The sequence below is a fragment of the Lithobates pipiens genome, unplaced genomic scaffold (genome assembly GCF_037356315.1).
Source record: "Lithobates pipiens isolate NorthernLeopardFrog02 unplaced genomic scaffold, aLitPip1_a1.2 Scaffold_22, whole genome shotgun sequence".
Taxonomy (NCBI): domain Eukaryota; kingdom Metazoa; phylum Chordata; class Amphibia; order Anura; family Ranidae; genus Lithobates; species Lithobates pipiens.
This window is the reverse complement of record NW_027507784.1, coordinates 102,462,392-102,483,419: the sequence shown is the minus strand read 5'-3', so window position 1 is coordinate 102,483,419 and position 21,028 is coordinate 102,462,392. Positions and strand designations below refer to the sequence as shown.

General features: G+C 40.4%; 1 protein-coding gene across 4 annotated transcripts in view; it reads right to left on the bottom strand.

Annotated features, from left to right (window-relative positions):
- The window catches only part of MAP3K20 (mitogen-activated protein kinase kinase kinase 20), a 257,081-nt gene that overhangs the window by 174,460 nt on the left and 61,593 nt on the right, over nt 1-21,028 (bottom strand). For all 4 annotated transcript variants that reach the window (XM_077448019.1, XM_077448021.1, XM_077448022.1 and 1 more), the window contains exon 3: nt 15,224-15,311. In XM_077448019.1, coding sequence (XP_077304145.1) covers nt 15,224-15,311 — 88 coding nt within the window. The remainder of the gene's footprint in view (nt 1-15,223; nt 15,312-21,028) is intronic.

Sequence of the window (21,028 nt, the reverse complement as noted above, 5' to 3'; positions counted from 1 at the left end):
TTGCTCAGCTGGATCAGAGTAATTACATTTGCCATAAATTATAGGAAAAGAGCATGACATGTCAAAAGTGCAAACTTTACTAAGCTGTGCTACATGATACTAAATAGGATCTAATTTGTGAAACAAAGCACAATGAAGAAAAGCAGGAGTGCTTTTAGGATATAGCAAGCAATGGTCTTCATCAGTGCATTCCAATGGGCAACAAATTTAAAAGAGCAAAAGTTAAACCTGGACGGCCAAATACCAATGTAAAAAGGCATATTAATGAGAAAAAAAATATCCTTTAAAAAATGATAAGGTCAGAGGGTCAACATCAGCATTCCAAAACTACAAAGAGTGCAATAAGAAAAACAAGCGTGTGATCAGGACAGCCAAAATAGATTACGAGGGACACCTTACTGAGAGTACAAAAAAAAATAAAAAATTCAAATAGATGATCAGTAAAAAGGATAGGTCAAAATATACATAAAGGATGAGCAGGGAAAGTTGGTCACAATTGACAGGGAGAAGGCGACTGTAATAAATACATTTTTCGCCTTAGTTTATACAAATAAAAAAAGGAAATATAATAAGCAAGACAGGAATGCTAACATTATATTGAATGTAGCCTTGAGACTGCCAGAGACCACTAAACCTTAATGTGAACAAGTCACCAAGACCAGGTGATCTATACCCGAGAGTTCTCACAGAACATTGCAATGTTATAGCCAGACCATCATTCCTTTTTTTTTTTTTATTCTTTATTTTCATAATATAGTGATACAGTCTTTCATATCTAAACACGTATACACCTACATCTTATGTTTGACACCGTGCCATTCATCATTTAATCGTGCTTAATTTCTTCTATTACATTACCATATTTCCTTATATTCACTATTATTTTTTCCCTTAACCTGGGATAACCCTGGTTATTTGTCTTTGAAGAAAGAAAAACAAATAAAAAAAAAAAAAAAAAAAAAAAGAACAGAGAGAAAGATAATAAATAGATAAATAAAAAACAACAAAAACAAAAACAAAAAAAAAAAATTAATTTCTTCCTCTTCCTCCTCCATCCCCCCCTCCCTTGCCCCTCCAAAAAATAACCAGGATCAAAATGGTAAAACATGAGTATTACAGAGACACGATGACCCCGGACCAGAATGTGGACATAACCGACAAGAGAGGGGGAAACATTTTTTTATAAAAAGGAACACCCCCATCTAATGGTTTTGTTCCCTATATATAATATAGGGTTTCCACACTTCATGATACCTATCTTCTTGCTCTCTCAATATCATAGTCAAATTTTCCATTTGTTGGATCTCTGATACCCTGCTCATCCATTGTGATTTGGTTGGAGCCACCGTAGTTTTCCATAAAACTGGAATGCATGCTTTTGCTGCTGTAAGCAAATGCCTTAAAAGAGACTTTTTATATTTCTCTATGGATAACGGAACATCATGCAGTAAAAAAGCTGCCGGATTTTCCCCAAGAGACACATCTGTTATTTCCTTCACTATTTCCGATACCATCTTCCAAAAATCTTTTACTCCGGGACATTCCCAAAATATATGTAGTAGGGTACCTTCGGCTCTCTGGCAGCGCCAGCACAAATTTGATACTTGTGGATATATCCGGTGCAATACTTCTGGTGTCCTATACCATCTAGACAACATTTTATAGCCCCCTTCTTGGTATCTAGTTGCTATTGACGCCTTATGCGTGAACATGAAGATCTTATTTTTCTGTGAGTCTGAGAAAGTGACTCCTAGGTCACTCTCCCATGATCGTATGAAAGCCAGATCTTGTGAGGCTTCTTGTTCCATCCGCAATGCATACATTGATGAGAGGGAATGTTTCAGTGGTTCACCTTTTAAGCATATCTGTTCAAACCCAGATAGTGTCCTAATCACCGGTATTCTCTGCCTACTTGATCGAAGAAAAGCATTTAACTGTACTCGCCTAAATGGGTCCAAGTCCTCCCTAAATTCTTGTTCGATCTCTTCCTTATACATTACATGATTATCAATTGAGAAATGTATAATCCTACTGAATCCCTTTCGTCTTAGTTCCCTAAAACCCTGATCTGTCAAACCTGGCTGAAAACCAGGAGTGCCCAAAATTGGTATCATAGGGCTTGGATATTCTGATATCCTGGTTTTCTTAAATAACTTTTGGACTGTCTGTAGTGTGGCACCCACTGTCGGATGTCTACGTACCTCTTGTGGAATTTCTACGTCTGAGAGCCACACTATTCCTTCCAGTGGTATCGGGATTATTGCTTGTTCCATATCAATCCAAGGTTTTTCTTTTTGAAGTCTACACCAGTCTACTACCCGTGCTAAATGTGATGCCTCATAATAGCCTACTGGATCTGGGAATCCTACCCCTCCTCTCTCTTTTGGTAATATTCTCGCTTTTTTACCTGCCCATATAAATTTCATAAATCTTGATCTCAGATCTCTCAAAAATCTTACAGGGAGGTTTATCGGTAGGGTCTGGAACAAATATAGCAGCCTCGGCATTACGTTCATTTTGATAATATTGATTCTCCCAAACCATGTAAAAACCGTTTTGTCCCAACGTTCAAGATCTAACTTAATCTGTCGTATTAATGGGATAAAATTTAGTTCAAACAATCTGTTCAACTTATTTGATATTTTAGTCCCTAAATAACATATGTGGGAGTCCGTCCATCTGAACGCAAAATGCGCCGCTAGCTGGGATTTCATTACATTATTCATTTCTACCCCCATCGCTTCCGATTTGCTGTAATTTACTTTAAAGTTAGATATCTCTCCATATCTGCGCAGCTCCAATAACAAAGAAGGTAAGGAAATCCTTGGGGAGGTTATAAAAAACAGCAGATCATCCGCTTATGCGGCCAATTTATGTTCATCATTTTTTTTTATTGAAATGCCCTGAATATCAGGATTAGCCTGAATTGTTCTCAAAAAAGGTTCTAATGTGAGAATGAATATGATAGGGGAGAGTGGACATCCCTGACGCGTTCCATTCCTTATGCAGAATGGTTCAGACATTATCTCATTTATCTTTACCCTAGCTTTTGGGCAAGAATATAGACTATCAATCCAATTCTGCATCCCATTTTTTAATCCTATATGCTGTAACGTTGCTCTCAGGAATGTCCAGTCGACCCTATCAAATGCCTTCTCTGCATCCGCCGATATAAGTACTAGCGGTTTTTGATAGTATTGTGCTATATATAGAGCATCGATAACTCTCTGCGTATTTTCTCTTCCCTCCCTACCAGGGGTAAATCCCACTTGATCTGGATGTATTAAAGCTGGAATAAATGGCAAGAGTCTATTCGCAAGTATTTTTGTTAAAATCTTGAGGTCTACATTTAGTAAAGAAATTGGGCGGTAACTGGCACATTGAGTTGGGTCTTTCCCTTCTTTTGGGATCACCGTTATATGAGCCATTAGCGTTTCTGGTCGCATCCTTTGCCCATCCCGTATAGAGTTAAAAGCCTCTATAAATTTTGGTGCCAATTTTTCAAAAAAAGTCTTATAATAAAGTAATGTATACCCGTCCGGGCCGGGGGCCTTTCCGGGTTTCATTTCTTTAAGGGCTTCTGACAATTCCTCTATTGTAATTGGTCCATCTATATTTTCTGCTTCTTCTTCGAGGAGCATAGGCATTCCCGATGCCATTATGTATTCTTTTACCTTTTCCCCTCTAGAAGGTATCCCCAGCATGGGCCGTCGATCTTCAATCTGATAAAGAGTAGTATATTAATCCCTAAATGCTTTCGCAATAGCCTGTGGTGAGTTAACTAACACATCTCCTTGGGTTTTAATTCTCTCAATATGATTTTGTGCTCTCGTTTCTCTGAGCGCATTTGCCAGCACTCTGCTGGGTTTATTTCCATATTCATAATATATTTGTCTGCACCGAGTTAGTTTTGCTTTCGCTTTATCCGTCAATAACAAATTCAATTCTTCCCGTAACCTCATTAATTTTTCTTCAGTCTGTTGCAACTGCGATTTCTTATGTACTGATTCAAGTGTCCGGATCTCTTCCAGCAGAGTGTCTAGTTTAGCGCCCAGAGCCCGTTTCCTTTGTGCTCCTAAAGAAATAAGAATTCCCCTAATATAACATTTATGTGCTTCCCATCTACATAGTGGGGTTACCTCCTCTGATTCGTTTGCTATAAAGAAGAGTTCTAATTCCTGGGCGATCTGATTCTCGTACTCTGGTTCTCTCAGGAGTGTCTCATTCATCTTCCAGTTCCATTCCCGCAGAGTTTTCTCTCCCCATTCCATAACACTATTAGTTGGCGCATGGTCCGACAGCGTAAAAGATCCTATGGAGGCCTCTTTCACACAGGACAATGCACTTTGGGACATAAGAATATAGTCTATTCTAGTATATGTTTTATGTTTAGCTGAGAAAAAAGTATAATCTCTTTCCTGTACGTGGAGAATTCTCCATGTATCTATTAACTGCAAGTCCTGTAACATTTTCTTCACTCTGCGCAATTTTACTGCAAATAGATGAGAGACTCCCTTTGAGACATCCAGGGCAGGGTCTAATGCTATATTCAAATCCCCTCCCATCAACAGAATCCCCTCCTTATTTTGGTATATCAGATTCAAATATGTCTCAAGTGCCGCGACCTGTCCCTCGTTCGGTAAATACAAATTAACTAGTGTTACTTTTTGTTCTTGTAAAATACCTTTGACAATCAGAAGTCGTCCTGCCTCATCAGTGATTATCTTACATTCTTTCCATGGTATTTGATTTGAAATCATAATTGATACTCCGTTTGCCTTTGTAGTCTGAGCAGCACTATGATATACTGTAGTAAATCTCCTATTTCCTAATTTTGGGATTTTGTCCTTTCTAAAATGTGTCTCTTGTAGGAAAATAATTTGGGTCTTCAGTCTCCCTAGTTCCGTTAACAATCAAGTCCGTTTCTCTGGGCTGTTTAACCCCTTTACGTTATAGGAACGTATAGCAATCCATATACACCCTTTAACCTATCGCACCATCCACCCTTTTTTAATGTATCGAATTTCTTAACTATCCTATCTTTGCATTTTCATAACCCCCTTACCTCCCTATCTATCCCAAACCCACCCCCTCCTTTCTCTTTTTCTTCTTTCCTCTCCTCCCTCTACACCCATTGCTTTACATTTATTAAATTTCAAGGGAGAAAAAGAGAAAAAAAAAAAAACATATATAAGAAACACCTCCAAGCGGGTCCCTATATTATTATATTATTCAAATATTAATATTTTCTCTTCCACTCTCTATATTTTTTTTTTTTTTATCTATATCTCTCTATATCTATATAACTTTGACAAATCGTAGTATTTTAGTTCTATTAATTCCTTCCAAAAAAAAAAAAACAACAACAAAAACAAAAATAAATAAATAAATAAATAAAATTAAATAAAATAAAAATATCTTTAGAAGTTCATTTTAAATTTTCTCGTTCGTCTCATTCAGTCCATAATAATTTCTTGTTCCTATGATGGGCTTGGTCTAAATCTCTCCCTCTGCCATAAGCTTTGTTGAGAGGGTCTTTTCAACAATTCTGTCCAATTTGGGACTTCAATAGCCTCTGAGCCCAGAAAGAAGAAGAGGTCTGGGAGTTGGGTCGGTTCCCTTAAATTGAAACTTTGCCCGTCCTTTTTCACTACCACTGCCAATGGGTGACCCCATTTATATGTAGCTCCTTTACTTATCAGATAGTCCAGTAGGGGCTTTAGCATCCTTCTCCTCATTTTAGTTTGTCCACATATATCCGGATATATTTGTATTTCACTTCCTTCAAACTTTACTGTTCCCTCTTGCCATGCCGCTCTTAAAATGTCCTCTTTTACCCTGTAAAAGTGCACCCGACACAGAACATCTCGTGACTTAAACCGTGCAGGAACATGCGTCCTGGGAATCCGACGCACCCGGTCAAGCTCAATCTGAGTGTTCGGGGGATTTTGCAGCACTTGATTTAAGATACTCATCACTATGTCTCTTAGGGTGTCCCCCTCGCTCCCCTCCGGGACCCCCCTAATCCGGATATTATTCCTTCTACTTCTATTTTCTGTTTCCTCAGATTGCAATTGTATCATAGTCATTTACCGATGTTATTTACATAATTTCTCCTCCATAGCCGCCAGTCGTGTGTCAGTCAAGTTGTTTATCTTTTCTAGGCTACACACTCTGCTATCAACCGCTGTAATATTAACCCGTACCTCCTCCATTTCTCCTCTCAGTGAACCCACTATACCAGTCAGAAGTTTTTGTATATCTTCCTTCGTTGGGAGAGCCTGGATAAGCTGTCTAATATCAGGCTCGCTCCCCTGCTCCTGTGTGTTATATATGGCATGTGTACATACCTGCTCCTCTCCTCCTGAGGCTATAGGGGTCACCACCGTATGTACCGCACCAGCCGTCTCAGAGAGTGCAGCCGACACTCCCCACTGTGACTGTGACCGTGACTGCGAGGTCACCGATGCTCCATGCTGTAACAGATCAACAGCCGGAGCCTGTGTCAATACCTCCGCAATGGGCTCCTGTGTCCGCAGCATACTGGTATCCGCGTCTGTCGGCTGTTTGGCTTCCCGCTTTAGCGCCAGGTATCGGGTGATGTATGAGTGGGTTGGAGTGTGTGCCCCTCCTGCGCTTTTCCCTCTCCTCGGCATGGGTTAGATAAGGTACTAAACACTGTCGGTCTCCTGAAAGGTGCAGCTGAGCTCCGCTCTACATCGCTCTCACGCCGCCATGCTTAGGCCACTCCCCCCGGTGAGAGACCATCATTCCTAATTAATTAGGGACAACTTATTGACTGGAATGGTACCAGCTGATTGGTGAAAAGCAAACATGGTACCAATATTCAAAAAAGAGCAGAGATACAGTATATATAGTACCTGGAAACTACAGACCGGTCAGCCTAACATCAATAGTATGTAAACTATTTGAAGGAATGATAAGGGCCCATATCAAAGAATTTGCTGATGAAAAGAGTATCATTAGCAGTAACCAATAGAGATTTATAAAAGACCAATCTTGCCAGACCAACCTTAAAATTCTATGAGAAGGTGAGCTGCAATTTTAATAGAGGAAGGTCTGTGATGTATATGTATATCTACAGTATTGTGCAAAAGTTTTAGGCAGGTGTGAAGAAATGCTGTAAAGTAAGAATTCTTTTAAAAATTTATAATTTTAATTGTTATTTTTATCAATATACACAATGCAAAGTGAGTGAATGGAAGAAAAATCTAAACCAAATCAATATTTGATGTGATTACCCTTTGGCTTCAAACCAGCATCAATTCTTCTAGGTACACACAATGCTTGTGCACACAGTTTTTGAAGTTTAGCCACTAGAGGGTGGCTTTTTGCCAATACGTTCTCATTATAGCTTCTCTCTTAACAATTACTGCAATAATATAACCACTGCACATAAGATGCATTGTTTTCAGTAAGTCGGTTGACTCAAATATGTTCTTGGTTAGAAGCAGCAACAAAGAACAACCAATTTGTAGCAGTGCAAAGTAGAAAGCAGAGAATGTACATATGACAACTTATGCACATGTATATATTACACACAGAAAATAAGTGGCTTAAAACATCAATACACACTGATAAGATCATATACATAAAAATGATCTATTTTATATAAACCTTGAACAGACTATACATCCTCTTTAAGAAATAGATTTAGCTAGGGGTCAGTTTGATTATATTGCACAATAATACGATAAAAACGCCAGAGAAATGTGATCAGATAAAACAGAGAGAGAGCACAGCTCTGACTGCTGAGTGATACTGACAATACCATCAACAGCCCTATCAACAAGTCCAAAAATAAAACATAAGGGTATGTGTACAAAGCACTGGGAACTTAGCACCTGGTAGCCACACAGTTTTGCGAACACGAAGGTGGTAAACATACGGCTTTCTGGACAGCAGTACCAAAGATGCCCTTAATAAACATTTAGGGCTCCATTTATAACAGAGCAAATATCGAAATCTGCTTTTCGCTATACACCGCAGCCTGCATTTTATGACCCATAAAATTAAGACTGTGGTGTTCTACAGTGTTTTCTCTGTGATTTTTATATGCATATTTTTGTTCTTGGATTTTAATACTTGAGGTTAATAAAATGTCCCTGTTAAATTAAAGTGAGGGTCGACAACCCATCGATCGCGGTACACCTGTCGACCGCCAGCAGGTGACAGGTGGACTGCGAACATATTCCTGTGCCATCGACCCCCGCCTTCTATGTGCCAGTCCTTGTCTCCCTTTCCAGCCTCCAGCCACCTCCGTGGTTGTGCCGCGTCATCTATATCCCGATGTCTCTCTCTCTGTCTCTCTCTCTCTCCCCACCTCCACCCGCGCTGCTGTGATCAGTGAACAGTAGAGACCAGGAGGAGGAGCTGGCCAAACAAACTTTTTATGTTAAACCGCTGGTGACTGGTTGCTAGCATACAGGGTGGTCCTAAGCAACCAATCACTAGCTTGCTAATACTAAAATTGACTCTGCCAGCTCCCGCCTCTCTGTTCAGAACTGTGCTGCCTCCTGGTCTCCGCTGTGGAAACAAGTAGGACACTGTGCTATGGGAGAATAGGGAAGGGGGGTGGGGGGTTACTGCTATAGGGGAAAGGGGCAGAAGACACTGCTGTGTGTGTGTGGGGTGATGTGAAGGGTGCAGAGGACACAGTTATGGGCAGGGTCACCCCCATAGCAGTGTCCTCTACCACCCTTTACATCACCCTCCACCCCTGCATTCTGACCGCAATGCACTGCTGAACCCTGCATTCTGATCGCAACGCACTATTGAACCCTGCATTCTGACTTCAACTCATTCCTGAACCCTGCTTTTTGAGTGCAACGCACTCTTGAACCCTGCATTCTGAGTGCAACGCACTCCTAAACCCTGCATTCTGAGTGCAACTCAGTCCTGAACCCTGACATTCTGAGTGCAACTCACTCCTGAACCCTGCATTCTGAGTGCAACACAGTCCTGAACCCTGCAGGTGTGGGAGGGGGCAGCCGAGTGTCTACAGGTTTGAGAGGGGAGAAGCCGAGAGCCTACAGGTGTGAGAGAGGCCGAGTGTCTACAGGTGTGAGAGGGGGCCCCCGAGTACAGGTGTGAGGGGGGCTGAATGTGTACAGGTATGAAGGGCCTTAGTGTGTACAGGTGTGAGGGGGGCTGAGTGCATACAGGCATGATCAGTGAAGGGGGGGTGCCAGATATAGGATCCACCTCAAGTGCCAAATGCTCCAGGAATGCCCCTGGTCTGGATTGTTCTTTCCTCTTGCATAATACATTTTAAAAAAAATTCAGTGGTCCATGGACACATTTTACACTTATGTATGGTACAAGATGGCTACATTATAACCTACATATACTTCTTTGTACTTTATTATGCTTTATTGTTCTCACCATGGCTATTGATCATGTTGCCACTCTGAAGCACAAAAGTTTGGGAAATGATGTATTATACCTATACAAAACTCAATAATAGAATCTTAAAAAAATAAATAAATAAAGTAGTTTTAAAACTAACACTGGTAAAACTGGGGAAAAATATATATTTTTTTTAATTTAGAAAATAAAATATTTTTTGCTTAGACTTTGTTTCAAGAAAAAAATATTTTGGAAGTAATGTTAAATTACTGAATATAAGGGGCACAGCTAAAATGAAAAAATTGCCTAGGCTCAGAAGCGGTATGGGAGATGCTGTGGTTAATAATAACCTGTATGTATTGTATATTACTTTATTGAATTATCTCCAGCCTCAAAACGGCTAAGTCTTTCTATTATCATATACAGTATATAATAGAATTCATTCCTTCCATTCAGGGCTGAAAATACAAACTGAGAACTTGTGAATCCTTTGTTAATCTTAAGAAAAGGCTTGAAAATTATATTTATATATGCCAATAGGAGAGCTCACCAAGTACTAATAAGCAGGGGGATTAGGAGAGTTACATTATGTAAACGAATTCCACTTATTTTTGATGATCGCAAAAAAGACAAATTAAGCGAATTATAGTTATCTGATGGGTCACTTTTTAATGCTTCATTATGCTGGCTGAAATGATTAATAATTCAAGAAGCACAACTTTTACCATGAGGAGGATAAGACACTTCGTATACAGAATACTTGGGATATAATCCTTTCTAAGACACTGGGTATAAATGGCTGTACAAGGGCGATGTGCTAAATTCTAACAAAACACCGCGCAGACAAAAACCAAAACCAGATAATCTCTCCAGAAGCCATAGCCTTGCACAAATGAGAGCAAGCAAATCCAAAACAGCTGTATGCAGTACAAGGGCGTAATGACGGATCATGTGACCCCATAGCACAATTATGATGGGGCCTCTCAATGACCATTCTACTGTCACTCATCTTAGCAAAGTATGTCTAAATTAAGGACAGGTAGCAAGTGAGCTGTGAGCGTGGTGAGTACAATACTAGGGAACAGAGCTGTAAGCATGGTGAGTACAATACTAGGGAACAGAGCTGTGAGCATGGCGAGTACACTACTAGGGAGCAAAGCTGTGAGCATGGTGAGTACACTACTAGGGAGCAAAGCTGTGAGCATGGTGAGTACACTACTAGGGAGCAGAGCTGTGAGCATGGTGAGTACACTACTAGGGAGCAGAGCTGTGAGCATGGTGAGTACAATACTAGGGAGCAAAGCTGTGAGCATGGCGAGTACACTACTAGGGAGCAGAGCTGTGAGCATGGCGAGTACACTACTAGGGAGCAGAGCTGTGAGCATGGCGAGTACACTACTAGGGAGCAGAGCTGTGAGCCTGGGGAGTACACTACTAGGGAGCAGAGCTGTGAGCCTGGGGAGTACACTACTAGGGAGCAGAGCTGTTTGCATGGTGAATACACTACTAGGGAGCAGAGCTGTGAGCATGGTGAGTACACTACTAGGGACCAGAGCTGTGAGCATGGCGAGTACACTACTAGGGAACAGAGCTGTGAGCATGGTGAGTACACTACTAGGGAGCAGAGCTGTGAGCATGGTGAGTACACTACTAAGGAGCAGAGCTGTTTGCATGGCGAGTACAATACTAGGGAGCAGAGCTGTGAGCATGGTGAGTACAATACTAGGGAGCAGAGCTGTGGGCATGGCGAGTACACTACTAGGGAGCAGAGCTGTGAGCATGGTGAGTACACTACTAGGGAGCAGAGCTGTGATCATGGTAAGTACACTACTAGGGAGCTGAGCTGTGAGCATGGTGAGTACACTACTAGGGAGCAGAGCTGTGAGCATGGTGAGTACACTACTAGGGTGCAGAGCTGTGAGCATGGTGAGTGCACTACTGGGGAGCAAAGCTGTGAGCATGGTGAGTACAATACTAGGGAGCAGAGCTGTGAGCATGGTGGGTGCAATACTAGGGAGCAGAGCTGTGAGCATGGCGAGTACAATACTAGGGAGCAGAGCTGTGAGCATGGTGAGTACAATACTAGGGAGCAGAGCTGTGAGCATGGCGAGTACAATACTAGGGAGCAGAGCTGTGAGCATGGCGAGTACAATACTAGGGAGCAGAGCTGTGAGCATGGTGAGTACAATACTAGGGAGCAGAGCTGTGAGCATGGTGAGTACAATACTAGGGAGCAGAGCTGTGAGCATGGTGAGTACAATACTAGGGAGCAGAGCTGTGAGCATGGTGAGTACAATACTAGGGAGCAGAGCTGTGAGCATGGTGAGTACAATACTAGGGAGCAGAGCTGTGGGCATGGCAAGTACACTACTAGGGAGCAAAGCTGTGGATAGAAATCATCAGGAAAGAGAGGGGCATCTTTGCATGGAAAAAAACTTTGAACTTTCATTTGCCATCTAACCATTCTGTCCTCAGTAGCTCCCTAGACAATTGTAGCATCTTAGGTCTTGGATAATTAAGGGGTGTATTTCTTAAAAAAAACAAAAAAAAAAATGCACAGCCATGTGTCCTGCAATACTGCATGCACATTCATTATGTGCAAATGCCAGCAAAATCTAATGTTACTTTTTCTCACCAGGTCAACCGTTCTTCATTGAGAAGAATAGTATGAATCAGGAAAATACCACATTATGGCCACTGGGTGGAGCTGATTATCATAGGAAATAAATAACTCCATCTGGTGACCCCAATATATGTAAATTCTAAGTCTTTCCATTAGTTCTATCACCACAGCAAGTGCTAAAATGGTTGTCTAGTAGTAGATAAAAAAAAAAAAAAAAAGCAGTAAAAAAAGGACCTATACACTAGCATGACATATTAGTGACATAAGCACAATTGCTTCAAGGCCTCATGTACACTGCTGCTGATAAACAGACGTTCAGAGTCAGTTGGATGCTTTTTTCAGCTGCCCCTCAACTCATCCAATGTTATCTTATGTGTACATGTACACAGGTTCGTTTAATGTTGTTTTTAGGCATTTGTGTTTAGAGGCTTTTCTTTGAAGGCAAAAAAAATGAGTTCAGGCGCCGAAGTTTCCAACGCCAAACGCGTCAAAGCAAAAGCATTTTCGCTTAGAAGTGTTTTTAAAAGGTGCCCTATTTTTTTTACATTCCAAAACTTAAAAGAGGAAGTAAACCCTGATGGGTTTACTTCTTCTTTGTCTCCCTGCAAAGGTAAAGCATAATGGGCTACTATGCATCGCATAGTAGCCCATTATGTGTCACTTACCTGACACAGGAGCCATCGATGTCCCCGCTGTCCCCTGTAGCACGGAGCATCCATCTTCTTCCGGGTATGGCTACTCCGGCCACTCACAGCGACAGAGCAGCAATGGTGTCACTCCCGCGCATGCGCCGTAGACAGCGATGCCTGTCTTTTTGTAAATATTTCTTGGACCTTCAGGTATGCCTTAATCTAGACTTACCTGTAGGTCAAAGTGGTTTGTAAGGGTTTACAACCACTTTAAAAATGATAGCAAATGATGAAAAACCACAACATTTTTTTTTGAAAAACATTTAATTGCTTGCAATGCTTCATTCATAGACCATTGCAATGCTGACCATTCATAGACCATTTATATACCCCTATAAGCCCATGATCCAATCCAATACACCACTAGCTTTGCTGTTAGCCAAAAGTAGAATTGGAATTTGACCTATATGTTTTGTTAGATTTGAACCAGATGATCCCACCATTGATTTCGACCGCCTTCTTGATCAAACATAGTTGCATGAAACTTAATATCTGGCTTTTTTGATTTCCTGACATCTGCTCATTGTGGGATCCATAGTAAAATCTTGGAAATTGAGGTAGATATAAGTACACTATCTGCTCACTCAGCTGCTGCTACTCACTCTGGTCTCACAGAATGGCTGAAATAGTTAAACAATACAGTTTTTTTGTGCTTTGGGAGGGTCTTCTGATGTTATATTAAATAAACGTGCCTAGATGTGAACGTGGTAAAGCGCCACTAAACTCGGCATGCAAACGCGGCTAAACGGGTGTTTTTAAGTGCCGGTTTCAAGCTGTCAAAAAAGTCATTCAGAGGAGGTTGCCTCAGGGTCCCGTGTACATTAGGCTTAATACAAATGTCATTAAATTGTTTTATTTTTTTGCAGAACTACTAACAGCTGCTTTGTACGTTTTTAGATGAGGAAACGCACTTGGATTTTTTTCAGCCTAAGGAAAACTGCATTAGAATTACAGAGTTAAAGCAATGTTAAACCCAAAAATAAAACCTTAATACAGCTTACCGATCCTCGAACATGGTGTCTTCATTAATTTTCTTTATTTAGCTTTTTTACTTTATTTTCACTGGGGGAGCAATGAAGATGCCTTTGGAAAGCAACACTGTTTATTCTGGGGAGAGGGTAATGTTATGCCGCATACACGCGACCAAACTTTGAGGCAGAAAAGGTCAGACGGTCTTCCCGACGTTCTTTCGAATGAACAAACTTGCCCACACACGAACAGACCAAATGCCATTCATTTTGAGCGTGATGACGTATGACGGGACTAGAAAAGGAAGTTCAATAGCCAGTAGCCAATAGCTGCCCGTGCATCATATTTGGTCCGTCGGACCAGCATACAGACGAATGGTTTTCCCGATAGAAATTGATTCCGTCTGACAGACTTGAAACAAGTTCTATTTCTAGGTCCTGATCGGAACTTCTCCAGCATTGCCACTCATCCCCCCCACCAAGGAGTGAGAGAAGGAATAAAAATAGAGATTATATGGAAGGGAGAGGAAAAGAGGGGGAGGAACAAAGAAAAAGGGAGAGGAAGAATAAGAGAAAGAACAAGAAAGTCGGCTAGAGAGGGGGATGGGGAAAAAAAAAACAAGAAATTAGGCTAGAGAGAGATAAATGGGAAAGAAAGGAGAACAAAGAGAAAGAGTGGTACATCCTAAAATGTACCATAAGGGGTTTTAATACTTGTACGAGAAGAAGGGACTCAGGGAGCACTAAATGTCCGAGGGTTAGGTCTTGCGTTGGGTGCTGACAACTCACGATACAATTTTTTTTTTACTGTTAGGGCTCTCTACAACTTGGGAAATTTTATCAAGGGATCACGGCACTAGAAGGGTTGAGAACCAATGGATTGGGGTAATAGCATCGATCTCTACAAGCCTCGTGTAACATGTTTATAGCTCCATATTGTGTTCTGCAGCATATTTCAAGCCAGAAATATAGCATGTCCACACTCTCTGGCCCCCTATTAGGTCTGCAGTTTCCAACAGTCCTCTCAAGCATTATGCATATTGAATATTATCTGTGGTCCTTTGGAGATGTCAGGGGTTGCAATTTGAGGACCCCTTGAGCTCATAAGTTGACAACCAGTGATCCACAGGCTTTTAACCAGACAATTTTTAGATATTTTCAGCGTGCGATTGAGATAAATTTAAGGCAAATATGTTTTACCTATTCAGGGCAAAGCAACAGATTTGCTTTAAACCCCCATTCCCCACATCTCAAAATGTACCCAGGACCTATTAAAAAAGTTCCACCTTTTGGCTGGGTATGGGAATACAAAATATTAAAAATAGAAAATATGTGCAAAACCACTGTACATACCTTTAACAGCAACAAAACATAACTGTTTAAACGCCGCAATTTTTAGCATATAGACCAAAAAAAAATTTTGCAAAATATGGTAAAGGCAGTATGGAGATAACAAGAATTCCTATTAGCCAATGAGCAGGTCTACATATATTATTGCTGTAGGTATCACCCCTATTTATTCAACCTCTAGTCTATTTCAAAAGCAATACTTAGATATTAAAAAATATTCTTACCTGTAACTATACAGTAGTTAGGCGGTTCAAGTACAGCTCCATAAAACTGGATGATGTTTCTGTGACTAAGCATGCTAAGGATTTCTGCCTGCAAAACAAAATAAAATAAAAATAGGTGTCATTTTTATCCACATACAAATGTATATTGACTTAAAATGTCACTAAACCCAAATCATAAAAAAAATCAATAAAAAAAAATCAATAAATGATTTTTACATGCTGTTTATTTGTATTCTGCCAAAAACCTGATTGATCCTGCTGCTCTCTATCTCCACCTTCTGTTCAAGTCCCCTATTCAGCTAGGGATTTTGCAGAGCAACGTTGGCAGCTCTGCACATGCTCAGTTTTCAGTTAGTTTCTATGCTGGGCATTTCCTCCCCATAACATCTGAGCAGCCCATGTGACTACAGAGTCCCACATGTGGATGTATACACAGTGGTAAATGACAGCCCACTCCCTCCTCCTCCCCCATGCCCAATAACCAGCTAAACACAATTGGGCCGGATTTTACATGTAGATTGATGGTGAATCATTTCCCTCCTATTCTAAGACACAGGCTGGAGGGACAGGACACAGCCTGTGACTGGCAGATATTCACACACACAGTGTTTTTGCCCAAAAAATAATAAAGGTCTAATTTCAAATGTATATTTGTATGACAATTTCAAAAAAAAAAATTATTATATTAATTATTTTTACTCTTAATTCCAAAGGCCGTTTTTTTATTTTGAACATGTGACCAGAAACAGTGGACTAGAAGCTCCTCCTGCTTATGTTTCCTGCAGACAGGAGGGGAAAGCTCCGGGTCATGTGGCAGTTGTGTATCTGTGACAGACAAAACCGGGACAGGGGCTTTTAGAGAGGACTAGGGACAAGCCTCCTACCTACTGATTGTGGCCCATGGAGAGGTAGATCATTCTCCAATGATGGACAACAATGCAATGAACGCATTAGAGCGAGGCTTGGATTAATTGTTTGAATAAGAACAATAACGCATCCCGCAGGGATCGAAAAAGAATAACGCATTCCGCAGTGGATGGAAAAAGAACAATAACGCATCCCGCAGTGGATCGAAAAAGAACAATAACGCATCCCGCAGTGGATGGAAAAAGAACAATAACGCATTCCGCAGTGGATGGAAAAAGAACAATAACGCATTCCGCAGTGGATGGAAAAAGAACAATAACGCATTCCGCAGTGGATGGAAAAAGAACAATAACGCATCCCGCAGTGGATGGAAAAGTGTAATATTAATCTTGTACAGGTTAAATGGTCAGAGGAAACATGGTGGCCCTCCTGCAGACTGGGTTGGAGAGGCTCCTTCACTTGAGAGTTGAATATTTATCAACTATCTCCTTCAAGAAATCTATAAAGATAAAATTATTTTATCCACTGTATCAGACTGCTGAAGCACTGCATGAGTTGTTCTCATAGACTGCTGTAGACACGTGCCGGCCAGTCTGTGGTGGAGTAGGATCACTGTTAATATAATGTGCGTCTCTCCCATTGTGTGCCTCCTAGGTGTGCGTTCCCATTGTTAATTGAGTCACCAATTGTTTCTGTCTGTTATCTAATTTGGCTAACTCTTGGAGGTTCTTATGGTGGGATTAGCCTTGTGTCAACTTTAGCTCGTTATCTATTGTGTGTTTTGGGTAAATATTTGGTCTTATTGTTCATGTGGTGACTGACCTACTTTTGAAGTGTATAAAAACCTGTATTTCTGTTCAATAGACTGTTATTGCTTTGGTTCTACCGCAACATCTTGCTCGTTTACGATGCTTGGGGTAAAAGGGCTGGTATTAGCTCTCTGCTGGAATGGTTAGGAGGGCAGGATGAGCCATTTGGCGGAAGCACCCAAGCGGGGTGCCAAGTTTCATCACAATATTGATTAGGAAAAGGGTACTTGTAGATGTTTTTTTTTAATTAAAATAAATACAGAAATAGAAGGGATAATGCAAATTAAACAGTGTGTGTTTAGTAGCACTTTAAGTCTTCCTCTACCTTTAACAATAACCCTCAATGTAACCCTAACACTCACCCTCATTGTGACCCAAGCACTTACCCTTCCCATAACCCCAGCACTAACTTTCCATGTACCCTAAACACTCACCCTCTCCCTTATGTACTTATTACCTTGTTCAAATATTTAACACTCCCATACTAGAATCCTCTGTGCCAAAGACCAAAACAGTGCCAAAGTTCCCACATCAGAAACTACTGATTTGGTAAAAACAATTCCAATATGTAAAGTTTTTCCAATTTGCAAATTACTTACTCTACAAAAGGCAGTTTGTGCCTCATACAAGATTTAAACATTTCCAAAAGGAAACCAACAAATTAAACAGTCATATAGTTGCCTTGTTGTTTCCTAGGTTGTGCAGCTTTTACAAAGACACAAGCACTGACTGAAAAAAAAAAAAAAAGAATTATCTAACGGCCAGTGCTATGCTACATGTACATTAGCAACTTTGTGTGTGCATTCTCCATATCACCATGAATCAAACCCCAGGTGTCAGCTGCTTCATGACAGCTTTTAGAAGCACTTCTAAAGTGCAGTGTATCCAAGGTGGCAGTGCTTTTCTGTGACCTCTCTCTTCCCATAGTTTATGTAGTTAGAAAAACCATTTCCTTTGATTGCAATCGTTCAAAACAGCAAAGTTGCTTTTTGTGATTTATGTCAGATCTTTCACTTTGTCTTTGATGTCACTGAAGAGGAGAAATGAGAGCTGCCAAGGCTCGGTTCACAAAACTACTTCAACATTTGTTGTCAGGATTGCACTTATGTTCTTCAAAGCTAGATATTGTCTCCTTTTTTTCTTTCTACGGCAGGTGGAGCTTGCTGAAGAGGATGGTTGATAATTATTTTACTTAGAATAACAGCACAATGGTACAAAACAGTCATGGGGGTTTAAAGGAGTCTCACAAAACCATGTTTGAAATATTGGTCTAAAGTTTCCATTGTGTGCAAATTACCTAAAACTTAACATAGATGTCCATCAACACTTTACCTCTAAGTCAACAAACAGTGTCCCTCAATGAACTCAGAGAAAAGAGTTTTACGGACAGTAGAAACAATTTATATTCTTTATCAGATCCATAGACCATTAGACCAGTGGGGTTTGAGCAAATAGTGTCCAATTAAGTGGTTGGCAAAAATACACCAAACAATAAGAAAAAAAATACACCAAACAATAAGAAAAAAAATACAGAGCTACGTGACAGACATCCTCCCTCCTTGTCCATTGGCAGTTGCAATGTTAGGAAACCAAACTGAGCTGTCCCACCTCCTGTAGATGGCACTATAACCCACTGGTCTAAGAATCTATGGAACATAAGCTGTGTACCTCAATGAACTTTAGCAAAAAAGCTGTTATAAAATATAGGTCCTATCAAGAACGCTATGTGTGTACATACAGTATGCCCATACTATGCATGCTTAGGTGACTTTTCTCCAGGTGGTCAAGTTATCTCCTACAATTCACATCCAAACTGGCCTCCTATAGAGTAAAATCTGTAAGCACATTAGATTGTAGGGGAATGATGGGAATTGTTCAGTGTTCTCCATAGAGCTAAACTAGTAAAGCACATGTACAAATGCAAGCACTAGAGAACCATGTAAAAGGTACTCAGTCCGCCTGCCAGAACCAGAGATGCAGGTCCCCGGGAGAATATTTATATTATATATTATATATATATATATATATATATATATATATATATATATATATTTACATTAATAGTGTGGTTCTTGTGGTGAGTATTGATATGCACAATGTAATTGACTGCACACTCAATACAGTCCCTCTTATAGATTTCAAAATCACCAGCGTTATATGGTAGAATGCAGGGGAAAGAAGTAGACTTTTAAAAAGTCAATATTTGCATTCCGACAGTGGGAAGCTAACAGAGCAATCCGGAGGCTCGAATTATTAAATGGAATTGTTTACTAGCACCTCTTGGTAGTAGCACTTGCAAGGGTATGTTGGTTTATACATACGGTTGTCAAGACAGATTTACTTAAATAGCAATAGTGACCAGGACTTTTTTTTACATGCATAAATCACATTTGCTGGCAGCCATCACACTGATGTACTAAATTTGGAACACAGACATTGGATTTCCACATATTTGAAATTCAGGAAGGATTTGCCAAAACATACTGCAGTCCATTTGGGTCTGAGACACCGATATAGTGTCCCTTGGAATATCATTCCCCACAGATCTTAATTTACAAATGCCATTAACTTCAAACACACAGCTATCAGAGACTGTAAAATAGTCTTATTTTGTTTTTACAGAATACCAAGAGTTTGTGGACAAAACCTCATAACTTAGAGGATCTTTAAATATGGACTTACAAAAATTGTGAAACAACTTGCAGGTAAAATTTAACTAACTTTTTTTGTTTCATAAAAAATACAGGGGTAAAAGAGTGAATCTTTCGTCAATAATTACATAACGTTGCACGTGCTTCCCTTGCTTTTTAAAAATTTGACAGGTGTTGTATTTTAATATACAATTTTTACTCTTCTAATTAAGCTACCTTCATCTTTAAAAGAGACCCTGTCACCAGACCTGGATCATGTTATAGATCAGGGGTCTCCAAACTATGGCCCTCCAGTACTTCAAAAATGACAATTTCCATAATGCCTAGTTATGAGTGTGTCAGGGCTGGGCTCAGCCCTTCCTTCTCAAAGCTGGCTGCCCAGCTGTCAGCTAATAGCCAGCTCCTATCTCTCCATAGTGACTCACCTGCTGATGATAGCCTGCTCGTCAGTCCTGCCTACTTAAGCCATCCAGTCCAGATGATCTCTGCCTTCTCCTTGGTCACATCTCTAGAGGCGCTCTCCTGTGTTCCTGTTAAAGACTTGCTTGGCTGACATTCCTTCTGGCTCCAGATCCTGCTTGTTGTTCTACTATGCTCCTCTCTGGCTCCCTGGTCTTTTGTCTTGTTTGACTATCCGTTCCGGTTCCTGAACTCTGGCTATGTTTTGACTACGTTGACTGTTTACCTTTTTTCATTATTATTATTATTAAACAAGTTTGATTTAACTGTACTACTGTCTCAGTCTGATTCATGGATTCTGAAAGTGTGTGAACGTCAGAGTTTTACAATGCCTCATGGGATGTGTAGTTCTGCAACAGCCAGAGGGCCATAGTTCGGAGATCCCTGTTATAGATCATCCTTAGGATGCACAGATGAGGCACAGTTGTTTGGCTCAGCAATGCCAGGAGAAAGTTGAGGTCCACTGGTAGGTTACACTTCCTTTATCAGCAATCATTAGGGGCCCAATGCAAGAGTCAGCTGGCTCCTGATCACGTAGGAAACCAAAATGGTGGCAGCAGATGGAATCTGCATTCAAAAAGTGGAAGATGAGAAGAGGAAATCAGTGGGAACAGCAAGTATTTGTTTATTCAGAAGGTACCAGCACGGGCAATAGAGATCTGGTCATTTTTTCTGGGGCAAGGCCCAATTTAATGTTGAACTCCGAGCATCTTTTTAAAAACAACCCTTGTATTAACATTGCAGTGACAATTTGTGAATTTTCATGCACAGTACAGAACAAAATGTAGTTTTAGTTTAACTGGTAATGTATTTTTTATAATTAAAATGATCTCAAATAAAACGTATGAAGTTAGAAATTCCTTAAAAAAAGAAAAAAAAAAAAAATTAAAAAAATCTAGACTCTCATGGGATCTTACCTGTGATGACACTAGAACCACAGCAGCCCACTCAGTGGGGATGAATCCAGTGATCATCTCCAGGAGAAGAAGAAGAAGAACAAGAAGAAGAACAAGAACGGA